The sequence below is a fragment of the Epinephelus fuscoguttatus genome, linkage group LG12, assembly GCF_011397635.1.
Source record: "Epinephelus fuscoguttatus linkage group LG12, E.fuscoguttatus.final_Chr_v1".
NCBI lineage: Eukaryota > Metazoa > Chordata > Actinopteri > Perciformes > Serranidae > Epinephelus > Epinephelus fuscoguttatus.
Window position 1 is genome coordinate 24,836,010 of NC_064763.1, and position 13,078 is coordinate 24,849,087.

General features: G+C 39.9%; 1 protein-coding gene across 1 annotated transcript; it reads left to right on the forward strand.

The window, feature by feature from the left end:
- Window positions 1–7,340: 7,340 nt before the first annotated feature.
- Window positions 7,341–11,557, forward strand: LOC125898514 (leucine-rich repeat neuronal protein 4). Its single transcript, XM_049592335.1, has 2 exons — window positions 7,341–7,440; window positions 8,225–11,557. Exon 2 carries the CDS (start codon window positions 8,233–8,235, stop codon window positions 8,965–8,967), a length of 735 nt encoding a protein of 244 aa, XP_049448292.1. The 5' UTR covers window positions 7,341–7,440; window positions 8,225–8,232; the 3' UTR covers window positions 8,968–11,557.
- Window positions 11,558–13,078: the final 1,521 nt, after the last annotated feature.

The following is a 13,078-nucleotide window of genomic DNA, read 5'->3' on the forward strand; positions in this document are numbered from 1 at the left end:
GGTGGCGCTTAAGCACCTGCCCTTTTGGCCTCTGACTCGATAAATGCCCTTTTAGCAAGACATTTTTTTGTATTTGTTTGTCTAAAATTCTATAAATATTTTATTTTTAAATTAAATTTGGCTCATGGCATCAGTTCTCAATTAAAAGTTTGTTGCAATGCTCGACACCTGCCCCTGCCCAACCCTCTTTGACTTCCCTTGTTGTCACAACCATCACAGTTAACGCACACAAATCGAGTGCCCTGTGGAGTAGCGACCTGACCTGCCTTTGTTAGTGGCAGCCAGCCAGGTAACAAGCCCTTAAGCAGGATTTATACTTCTGCATCGAATTGATGCTGTACCTATACGGCATATCTGTGTCGCCGCAAAGCCTACGCTGTACCCTACACTGTAGCCTAACATGTACCTCCCAAGAAATGTAACTATGCGTCGTGGTGACGCAGAACTCCTGTCTATATTTGTACGCTGAAACCATTTCCTTCAGTGGAAACAAAGCTTTCATTTACTTTAATTTCACAGATAAGAAACAACAACAAGCCTCCACAAAAAAAGCATTTCAAGTCATGCGTGTGATTTATCCTGGCTTCATATGAGTAGAGGAAAAGTCTGCTAGCTGCTTGTCAAATTCATACAATGTAAAATTCCATAGGCTTGTGCTAATAACATTAGCATATTATATTTGTTCGGAAAACGTGTTTAATATAAGACAGTTGTTTTGTCAGTGAACCTTGTGAGTTTTGTAACGTTACCTTTGTTAAATGTTGCTGTTGTCCTTGGCTTCATATGAGTAGAGTAAATCTCCACTCCTCGCTAGGCTAATTTATACAATGTAAAATGCCATAGGCTTGTGCTAATGACGTTAGCATGTTATATTTGTTTGGAAAACATGTTGTTTTGTTGGTGAATCTTGAGAGTTGTAAGGGAGCCAAATTTTGTAACGTTATTTTGTTAAATTTTGCTGTTGTTCCTGGTTTTATATGAGAAGAGGAAAAGTTCGCTAGCTGCTAGGCTAATTTATACAATGTAAAATGCCATGGGCTTGTGCTAAAAACATTAGCATGTTGTATTTGTGATGAAAATGTATTCAGCAAAAGACAAGTTCGTTGTCTGTGAATGCTGCGAGTTATAGTGGAGCTGATTTGTGCACTTGTGTTTAAAATTGTCTCTACTAAGCCATGTTTAATGTGTGATTTGAATCAATGAAATTTTACAGCACTTCACAGAAACCTCTGCCGCTGACTACTGTTTTGGAGGTGTAACTGCAGAGTGACACAGACACACCACCGCACATGTATAAATGCTCCCAAAAGCATAGGCTCTGCATAGAGCTGATGCACAAGTATAAATCCCTCATAAGCCTCTGCATTGTTTGTTGTGAAATTAAACCACTATGAGTATAGACGAATTCGGCGAGCGATTTGTGTATGCTGCCATCTTGCTGCACCGCCATTGCTGCGGTGACATGTGTCAGTCAACGATTCATTATGCTGTCATTGTGAACTGACTCTCTACAATGACAGCATCATGAAAAGCTGGATTGATGATGTTAGACAGTGGCCTCCGGTAACTGATGAAGGTATCTTAAATGAGTAGCGATATTAATATAGAAATTAATCAATTGTTTGAGCGATAAGCAGGAAAGATTAGAGTAATGGGGAGATAAAAGAATGTATTATTAAACACTGTATAATATAACGTTAGCATACGTTACGTGTGCTGACGTTAGCAAGCTAGCAGCGTGACATTTAATCATTATGGACAGGCTACGTGACTAAAAACAACAACAACACGTGTTTGTGTTTTGTTTTAGGTATTCAACAATATTTTATTGATCGCCTGGCCTCCGATGACCAAAAAAACGGCAATTACAGGTCTCTGATTGAGGGTCAAAATTACCTGAGCTCCGGATGGGTTGGGCAAATTTTACACCGCCTTTTAGACAACCATCACATCATATTGAAGGCAATCAATATTGATCGCCTTCAATATGATGTGATGGTCACGTAGCCTGTGATTAAATGCCATAATACCTAGCCATAATGATTAAATGTCACGCTGCTAGCTTGCTAACGTCAGCACACGTAACGTATGCTAACGTTATATTACACAGTGTTTAATGATACATTATCTCCCCATTACTCTAATCTTTCCTGCTTATCGCTCAAACAAATGATTAATTTCTATATTAATATTGCTACTCATTTAAGATACCTTCATCAGTTACCGGAGGCCACTGTCTAACATCAGCAATCCAGCTATTCATGATGCTGTCATTGTAGAGAGTCAGTTCACAATGACAGCATAATGAATCGATGACTGACACATGTCACCGCAGCAATGGCGCCGCCGCAAGATGGCGGCATACACAAATCGCTCACCGAATTTGTCTATATAGGTAGTGAAATAAAAATGTGAGTAAGTAAAATATGTGCTACTGTATGCTGCTAACTTTATTTTTTACTTTATATAAATGTTTATGTGAGGGGTGGCCCTTTTTTTACTTGAGCACATGCCCCCCAGAAGGTCTGTACACGGCCCTGAAACCTCAAACCATAAAATACTGACAACTTCAACATGTTTAATTTAAGTTAATGGTTTTGTTTGTTTACTGTTTGTTCACAAAGTTGAGGTGAATCATAGAGCAATGAGTTCCACTGAATACCGCCTGCAGTTATAATTAGGAAAGTGTGTTGCAATGCCTCCTGCATCTATTTAACAGCAAGAAGGCTGTGTCTTTTAAAGATGAAATAAAGTTTAAAAATGAACTAAGAAAAGAAGAATCTGGTAACTCTAGTTTTATGGATCACATTTGCCTCAGTCTCGGAGTCATGTGGGCCAAAGCTGGCACGTCAACATGTTGTTGTTTTCCCCTTGGCTGTTGAAAAATCACAATAATGATTTACTTGGTTAATAATTTGTGAAATTTGTATTATCGGGCCAATAAGTTGCATTGATCATGTCTTACTGTTCATGTTCGTTATAAATCAAACACCCGTACTATTTGTTATGCAGATCTTTGATGCTGCTATAACAGGACTATGTAGTATTCATTTGGACTGTGTTTTATTTCATATATAAAATAAATTTGTTCCTTATGGACTTGTTTGCGATGAGGAAAGCAGACCTATCCCAGCCACCCGGTGGTCCGGGGAAAAAGTGATGTGATCCAGGGCCGAGAGGGGCAGTGCATTGTGGGATTATATAACAAACCGTCTAACAGTTACCATCTGCTTGATTTTGTGTCACTTCCAGAGTCACAACAGAAACATTTCTTAGTCAGTAACTTTACATCTGTCTCCAACTTGCTCGCTTATCACACCATCTCTGTTCCTATGAATTTATGTGTAAGTGTCACTGTTTCTCTCAGGGGCTTTCTGTGGATAAACTCTTTACAGACCTTCAACTGACTCACTTTACCATGAACATTATTAAGTAATGCAAAAATAGACACAAGTTTCAGTATTAGACTCCATAGACACAACCTGTATTACACAATACATAAATATACCCATGTTGCTTCATGCAAATATATGCATCTCCTTCACACTTACACACCCACACTCTTCCCTGTTAGACCCAAACACCTCCACTCACCCACAGACAAATGCTCATACAAAACAGGAGGAAAATAATCATATAAGAAATAAAAGTAATAAATAATTTATCTAGTTATTCACAATGTTATACTTGTCAACAGAATCCTCCTGCAGAAATGAATGAAGCAGACAAAGAGCAGGAATATGACATATACGGGAGAGCGGGGTTGGTTGGGACACGTTTGTATCGACATGAAATAAACTTTAAACACTCAAAGACAGATACAGGTGTCTACTCACAAATTATAGAGTTTTTAGACCTCAACCCAAACATGAAAGGCACAAATTTGTTAAATGTACAGGGAGTTCATTTTTGGGACAGTGGGTACGGTCCGTAAGTACACCTTGTTCTGAGCTAGAAAATATAATTTAAATGGAAAAAAATGTCTAGATCTGAACAGCTGAAATTTACGATGTCATTTTCTCACACATTTCTTTGAGAAAAGGAAAAATTTTGTCAAGCGATTTTCATCAGTTGAGGTAAAGAGTTCTCATTGTATTGGTACCTATCATGTCAATGTGTTTCCTATAGGCTGCATGTAGCCCGTACGTTTATTAAGGCTCTTGACTTTGTTTCATGTTTTGAAAGTACAATAAAAGTCAATAAAAACAACTTGAGAATTTAAAACAACACATTCTCACTCGACGTCCAGGGTACCCTAGGTGTGTTGGTTTTGGTGTTGATGTTCTGGGACGCTCAAGTCAAGTTCTGCCTGTTCCATGCATTGTCTTTTTTTTTTCAAAATAAACTTCTGTTTTCACAGGAAATTTACCGTTTACATACAGTCTCTTTCAAAATAAACACACTGCATTGGTACAACACTGCAAACTGACATTTTTTTCCCTCAACATCAAACACACGTGGTTATGTTGTGCCATCACACACACATGGTTGGGTTTTGGCAAAAAGAACAGGGTTTGGCTTTACAATCTTACGGAAAGCAAACACCACCCTCCTTGGTCCATCCACAACCCCTCCCACCTGCCCTACTCGGACTTGTGCCGCCTTAACGTGAAAGGACGGCTTTTTGTTGTCGATGTCTGACGCCAGAAGTCACTGCCCAAGCGCCTTATTTCAGCGACTTCGGAGCAAGACCAGGTTGAAAGGAAAGTCAAATAGATGAACTCTGCATATTTAAAATACGCTCAGGGGTTGAAATGCTGGCCTACATGAGATTCATGCTTTTTTTTTGTACCCTCAGTGATTTTTCAGTGGATCTTATTAAATCAGGACAAGCCTTTGTCTGGTTTTCACTGCATTTTGTAGATTTATAACAAGGTAGGATCTATAAACAATACTGTCCAAACCATCCCAGTGAGAGCAGACACACTTTGGACTCCTGTGTTGGCTACCAACAAAAATTAAGTTTGTTGTATGTGACATAACAAAAACAGGGGTAGAAGAAAAATACCAATAGAGCTCAAAATTAACATAGAAGCTGTAGATTTTAAAAGTGTGAATAAAATGTGAGGAATAGTCAGAAGGTATAGGCATAGTTGCTTAAATCAAATCAAATCAACTTTATTTAGATGGCACTTTTCATACAACAGTAACACAAAGTGCCTCACAGAGGTTAAAAACAACAAAGAATCGGGGCACTGGTGGCTTAGTGGGTAGAGCAGGTGCCCCATGTACAAGGCTGTTGCCGCAGCAGCCCGGGTTCGAGTCCAGCCTGTGGCCCTTTGCTGCATGTCACTCCCCCTCTCTCTCCCCCTTTCACACTCATCTGTCCTGTCAATTAAAGGCTAAAATGCCCCAAAAAATATCTTAAAAAAAAAAACAAAAAAAAAACAAAGAATCAAAACAGAAAACAAAAAAGAAAGGCTGTGATGCTCCAAGCTGACGGTTGGCGGTCGGTTAATGTTGGTGCCACTGGTGAATGTGTGTTTGTTGGCTTTTTTCGGCTGACTGTTGAATCGGCATCGGAGGTGGCAGAGCCCATTAGTGAATGAAGTCGCTGTGATTGGCAGTTCTGCTTAGTGCACAAGAAGAAAAACGGAAGTGAGGAAAGTCAACAAACGACGAAAGTCAAGAGGGCGTGAGAATGAAACAAACTTGTTATGTGTGGTATGATTATTTGTTTTAGCCACTGAGCTCTTGAACAGAAATGGTTTGGAATTGTTTGTGTTATTGCTGTTAGGATACAGTAAATATCCTTTGTTCTTTGAACAGCTGGTTGTGTTGTTAGTGAGTTAACTGGCTAACTAACATCTTGTATCCGTCCTGTCGGTCTTTTGGTTTTTCTTTTTGAATTACGATTACAGACTACATCCACCTGCTGCAACAGAGTTATTTCCTCGTGCTGATTGGCCGTCAGCTGTAGTTTTTACAGTGTGTTTAGGTGTTTCTTTTTGGCCAGCACACAGGCAACGTAATGCAATGCAACAGTCAGTCTTTGTCACCAACCCGGTCTAAATCCAAAGCTGTTGAAATCACTTGGGCAGTGACTTACAGCGTCAGACACTGATGAAAAAAGGCATGTGGTGGGACAAGAATGAAGTTAAGGTGGCAAAAGTTTAAGTAGAGTGGATGGGAGGGGTGGTGGATGAGTCCAACAAACACGACTTTAACCCGGGAGAGGGGTGTCACATCCCGTTGGATTATAAAGCCAGGCCTGTTCTTCTTTACTAAACATAACCACGTGCACAAGTTGTTGGAGGAAAAACAACATCACTTTGCATTGTTGCACTGACGTAATGTGTTTATTGTGAAAGAGACTGTGTGTAAAAGGTAAATTTCCTGTGAAAATAGGAGTGTATTTTGAAAGAAGATGATGCATATACTGTAACTGGCACAACTTGACAGGGTGTCCCAGAATGTCAACAACCAACACACCCAGGGAACCTTTCATATCATATATGGAAGTGGAAAGTTCATGACTAAACAATATGTGATGAAGTCAGAGTAAGAATGTGTTGTCGTCACTGCTAGTTCTCGTCAGTCCCGACCGACACTACTCTCCCCTACATTAAAATGGAAACTGACTCCATCAGTTAAGTGAGATTTGTCTGAGGTGTTGTTTCTCAATCAGAGCTGATTGAACTCTTCTGGTACAGGACAATGCAAGCTGATCGTGGTCACCTTTTCTGCAGACAAAGCTCAAAAAGGGCAGAGCGGAGATGTGAGCGTGCAGCTGGATTTATGGCCACAGCTGCCACATAAAGTTTCTTTCCACATGTCACAACAAAACATCTTGTACTTTTCCCTGGAAGTGCTGAGTGGAGTTTTCTTGCTGTTCTGTTGGTGTTATCTCAAATTATTTACCACTCCTTGTTATTTTACCTCTTGTTTTAACTTGTTTCAGTTTGTTTTTTAAGAAAAGTACCAGCATTTCATACATTAGGAATCATTCCTGGAACAAGCCTAGGCAGATTTATTTCCGTCCTTATGGTGAGCAGCTGCACAGCAGTTTCACTCCTTTCCGTTTTGCTGCTGCGTTTGGAAATAAGTGATGCATTTCATTTAGGTGAGAGGTTATGGTGGCTGAGAAGATGGGATCGACTGCCTTGAGTCACTGGCATATGTCAGGGATGACATGTGTCTGTGAATCGAAGGCCCTGACACAGACATTTCCCAATCCTATTGAATTTCCCTCAACCCTAAAAGGAAAACAAGAGCTCATTAAGAAGCGAGGCATGCTCTGAAAAACCTGCAAACCAGAGGAGGGAGGTGGAGCTGGTGCAGACAGAATAAGGGGGGGATTGTGGGAGGGCAGAAAGAAGGAGGTGATTGTTGGGGAGAGCGTTAAAAGGAGGAGAGAGCAAGACAGGGAGCAAGTGGAAGACAGACGAGGAGCTCACTCACATTTTGATAGAGATAGAAACAAACTTTTGCAAACAGCAGGTAAGTTCATATCTTTTAATATCTGACAAAGTGAATAGAGTTTAGCTGTGGTGTAAAACAAAGAGCACTGTTCAGCTGGGGGCTCCTGCTCTGTTCACAGCACAGTTAATCACAGAGATATCTTAGGAAATTTTTGAATGGGCTTCCTTGTTATCTCCTCATGCACGCCCACCGCAGAGCATATTTCAGGTATGCTTGTTCGGATTCTTGTGGAAACTGTAAAAGACAACTTTCCCGTAACTGGATCCAGCTGAGAGGTCTGCGCCGTGCCTTGGGTGTGTAGGCATTTGGTCCTGTTGTGCAATACCGCCTGGAATGCTGAATTAGTGTGAAGTACCTCCAAAACTTAACAAATGAGGATTATTCCTGGCAGCTTTGTGTACAAGACCATAAATCATTGACAAACATGCCAGAGAATAATAAATTTCAACTAATTAAGTGTCCACAAGTTTTGTCATTGGCTCTCCCAAGAGTAAAAGCAGTGCACTCTGTTTTTTGTTTTTTTTTTTTAGAAGAGTTTGAAGGTTTTTTGTTTTCCAGCAGAGAGTAGGCTCAGATTTAGCCGATACATTCCCTCCCTGTGCAGTCATATAATCTTTAACAGAAACAGCATCAGGGGAGGAATAACTGTGTCCTCATTTAGGCTCTTTCATGCAAGAAAACAGAAGAAGCTGACTCTGAATGTACATATGGCTGGGAAACCCAAGGGGCTGATACTTACTATTGCTATGCAAGAAACAGATTTCAAACTAACTGATGGAATTTTGCTTTCTGTGATCTCCAGACAGCACGATGGCTGCCAGCAGGGACCTGCCTTTCCCCCTGGTGATCGTTTGCCTGGTTCTCATCAGAGGTTACTTTTCCCTGCCTACGACATCACAAGTTGCAGGCACAAATCCCACGAGATCTCTGGCACCACATGGGTTTTCGACCAAGGCCGTTACACTTCCTGCTGATGATTACTCTCAATATGAAGACTCAGTCACCCCTGCTGTAAATACTAAAGTGCTTTCAAATGCAGGACCCCATGAGCGATGCAACTACGATCCCTGTCGCGAGAGTCAGGTCCCCTGTCCTGATCTAGCAGCCCGCACTGGCTGCTTGTGTCCAGGGTTCACTTTATACAATGAAGTTCCAGAGGCTCCAAGACTGAAATCAGTGGCTTGGAACGGGTCAGAGGTCGTCATTCAGTGGTGTGCACCCAATTCATACGTCACATCTTACATTGTGACAGTAGGAGGGGAAGAGGCGCAGACGTTTGAGAAGGACAGAAGGAGCGGCGGAGTGGGAGACATCGACCACATCGCAAAAGTTTGTGTGGCTGCGGTGAACGGTGCTGGAGAAGGTGAAAAGGATTGCCAGATGTACCATCCCAGTGACAGCAGTCTGCCGCTCAAAGCAGGACTCATCGGGGGAGCTCTGGGGCTCCTGCTCCTCCTCCTGCTGGGCGTCCTGCTCTGGAGGCACAAGAGGCAAAGGAAACAGGAAGCCAGCATCTCGATGCATGACACAGCAGGGACACAGTGAACAGATAACAGAGCAAGGCTGGACGCTCGCTGAGATAAGACTGTCCCATGAGACTACTCATCGCGGTTAATTAACTGTGAGTACATTATTGCGTCCAAGGTTTTTAGCACAAAGAGGCCTTCTTAAAATGCACACGGGAACAAAGTCCCTCACCCCAACAAGAAGATATGTGACTGGTAATGTTCATTGGCTAATTCTTGTTTCATATTGAAAACCCCTCGGTGAAGGGTTAAAGGAAGTTCCCACATCTGTGATTTGAAAACCAGGTACAGAAAAACACTGCACATATTCACTACACATGAGAAACCACAGGGTAATTTTGACCCAATTTATATATTAATTTTTTTAATATACTGTTTTACCTAAAATATGTTACGGTTGCAAACTATTATAATCTACTCTAGCTCTTTTTAAACTCATGTCAGTAGTTGTTACTGATTGTTAACTAGTATGTAAATGTGTATCCTTTGGATGCACATCATTTGGGACAATTTTGACTTGTCAGTCAAAATAACCATATTTTAGTTTGGGTAAATACCCTCAAAAATAACACTAATGCAGGGTTACTCGCAAAAGTTCACTCAGTATTGACCAAAACTGGCTCCATTTCAACCCAGTGATTTTCACTGTGTATGTTTTCTGGAGAAAAAAAAATAATAATCCAGAAGACAAATAAGAATGTTGTAAGAAAGATAATGTGAATTTGGTCCCTTTTTGCATTTCAAACATTAGCTGTTTGGTGAACAGTGCTGACGTATCAAGTATCATGACTTTAAGGAACATCCCAGCCTGTAGTCTTTGCTCGTTGAAAAAGTCAAACATGCAGTACCGTAGTTTATTAGTATTTATTTATTTATTGATTTCAGGGAATTTGGCTTATTTCTCAAAAACTATCTAAAGCCAAGGGTCCCATGAAAACTATGTAGCTCCAAAACATCAGCTTTCAATGGGCTAAGAAAGACATTTTCAGGTTTGTGTAAATGCATTTTCCTGTAATCCAAGGAGTTGTTTCATGATTTAAGACGGATACTTTATTAATCCAGAGGGAAATTAAGACACTACACAATATATACAAAGACAGAGATACACATATGGATAGAAAAAAAAACATAAAAAGAATAAAAACACAGCAGTGAAATGATAGTCTGGTCCTGTGACTAGTCATATGCTTATGATGGCGGTGCAAATTTGTGGTCGACAGTGCAGGTATTGCAGTGTAAGGTGATTAAATTAAAGTGTAAGAGCAGTGCAGAAGTAATTTGCTATGGATGATATGAATAAATAAATATACGTATAGATGCCAGTGCAGATACAGATTTATTTAAATTGCTCATACCATAAAGGACCATTCAATCCATAAGTTTATCTGAAGAATTTAAAATCAAATTTGGAGATACATGCTTTTCTATCAGCAGTGAGGAGGGAAATATGGATATAGACGCACATAATTTGTGGTCATGTTAGAATAATTTAATCATAGGGTTAGGTAGAGGTTGTTAAAACATCCAAGAAAAATGTGTGTGGTGGTGTTTTGCTTAAAACTCTCTGTGAGAGTTCCTCTGTTTATGTATTTAATTAAAGTGTGAATGGATTGCTTGTAGTTTTAAGGACTTAAATGCTATGCTGTGTTATGTGCTGTATTTATTATGACCATTGGTTTGTTGCCTTGTTACGAGTTCAGAGTTGATCTGACAGGTTTCCTTAAACTAATAAAAGTTTGGAGAAACAAACTGAGTCTAAAGCACACAAAATGAGACTGATTGCACAAACTGTCAGTACTGTTTATGTATGATAAAGGTCTGAGTATTTAAGCATCATTTCCGTAATTGCTCTTGCACCAGTGTGTCAGAATATGTGGTCACTGAACAGCTTTGGGATGGGTGTGTTTTTTTCCATCTGTCTCATTGTCGGAAGTTGTGTCAGCAAGCACAAGTGTTGAGAGCTTTCTCCAGCTGTCATACAATAGCCTTTTCCCCGGATATGGATTTTGTGAAGCTTGTCTCGTTCCAGCTGAGACTTCCAGTCATCCAGCAGCACTGGGCTGGTGAGAAGCTTCAGGCTTTCTTTTTTTTTTTGCCATGATGAAAAAGAGAAGAAAGTCCAATATTTAAATCCCCCCCAGTTTATCTCATGTTCAAGCTTCCATCTGCATGTCTCGCAGCCATGTTATAATTCCTTTTTGCTCTGGCTGCTGCTGCCACGGAGTTGTTCCACTGCTCCTGGCGTCTCTCTTACTCCAACTGCACTGCACAACTTACATCGCGCAGAGCTGCATGGAAGTCAGCTAACATCTGTAATTTGGAGACACAACAGATTGTTCATTTCAGTCGCTGAAATGGCCTGAAGATGTTGCTTTTGTGACACATATTCAGCCTGAGTGCAGTTGCTCTCAAACTGGGAGGGAAATCTTGACATGAATGAGCCAGTGAGAGATGAAATGCAAAAACATGGGCGGACAATATGATGTGGAGGTAACAGCCTGTCGTAATGTACAACCAGAGCAATGCATGGTACCAGAACAGCACAACATGTATTTATATGTCTTATTTCAAAATGAATGTGGTTTGCCTTTTTCTAAATAAACTATTTTTTGAAATGCTGGATGTTTTTATTGTTTATGAAGAAATAAAATCCACCTATTACACAGATTTAAAAAAAATTCTCAATACTTTGTCTCTGCAGCTGCCCTTGGTGTTTAAAACTGAGCTCTTTGATCATAAAGAAGCAGAGCTTAAATATGTATAACCTCAAAATAAGACATAAAAGTTGCATGAGTGGAAAGAATATGCAGAGGAGACTTACCACTGATTTGACCACCATTTAGTCTTCAAGAGAGCCAAATAATCTGCTCGTATGGAGGCAGAAAATGGAAAATTTGGAAAAACAAGTGAATACCTGATTGTAAAATTGTGCTACTACTAAACAATTATATTTAAATCCAAGTAAATGTGTCTTTGTTTATGTAGTTTGGATCCTCTTTTTTGAAATTATTTAGATTTTCTGTGTCTTTCAAAATAGACAAAATAAAGTGGGTGTGGTTTCCAGTTTTTCATCTTAACTTAGAACATGATTTGACAGATTTCATACGTGCTGGACTGCTTAACCCCGCTAGCCCGAAAATTTAAGTTTATGTTTTTAATCTTGAATTTTAGTGTCTAAATTTTGCCAATAAATTTGAACATCTGCATTTTTTTATTTGAAGTTGAGCAACTTAAGTGTAATTTTTTTTTTTCTTTCAAGATTGGGCTCCTTTAAATTTTCTATTTAAATTTGTTAACACCCAAAAGAAAATATCTATATTGAGATTTGGAAAAGACTTTATTTCAGTGCAGTTCAGCGATGTTTGTTTTCAACCTTAAAGGGTAACTTTGGTATTTGGTAAATTACTGCTTATTTAAATGGAGTCTGGTGGGTTTGACAATAGCGATTTCGGGCTGTTTCTGGTCAAACAAAAAGAATCTTACTCTTAAACAAAAAGATCTATCTTGTAGGGATCCTTTACATAATGTGGTCAGACACTTATAATAATTATGTGAGCCTGTCAGTTGCAAAAACAAGCACTTTTAGTGGACGTAAATTGAGGGTGTGCAATTGCCCCAAGTGATTACATAGCAGCCCATTTAGCTACTGCCAACTGCAGCCCTCTCGCTCAATACTAGACCAATTTCAAAAAATGTTGTTCCTGTTATTCACTCAGGCACAAACATGTGGGAAAACAGGGTCCATGTTGAAAAATACCAAAGTTACCCATTAAGGTTGAGTCTGGTGGGTTTGATGATAGTGATTTTGGGGCTTTTTCTGGTTAAACAAAAAGATCTGTGTCTGTAGGGATCCTTTCCATAATGTTGTCAGAGACTTGTAATACCAATGTGAACCTGTCAGTGACAAATACAAACATTTCTAGTGGACGTACATTGACAATGCACAGTTGCCCCAAGTGGTTACACTGCAGCCTGTTTCGCTGCTGCCAGCTGCAGCAGTCCCACTCACTTTCAAAAACTGTCGTAGCCTTTAGTCACTCGGACATAAAAACAGGAGAAATAAGGGTCCAGGTTGAAAAATACCAAAGTTACCCTTTAAGTATCTAGTAATGTTGTAGTGTCACAGTTTG

Excerpts from the sequence above, each read along its gene's own strand:
- LOC125898514 (XM_049592335.1), top strand. The coding sequence starts at position 8,233 with ATGGCTGCCAGCAGGGACCTGCCTTTCCCCCTGGTGATCGTTTGCCTG.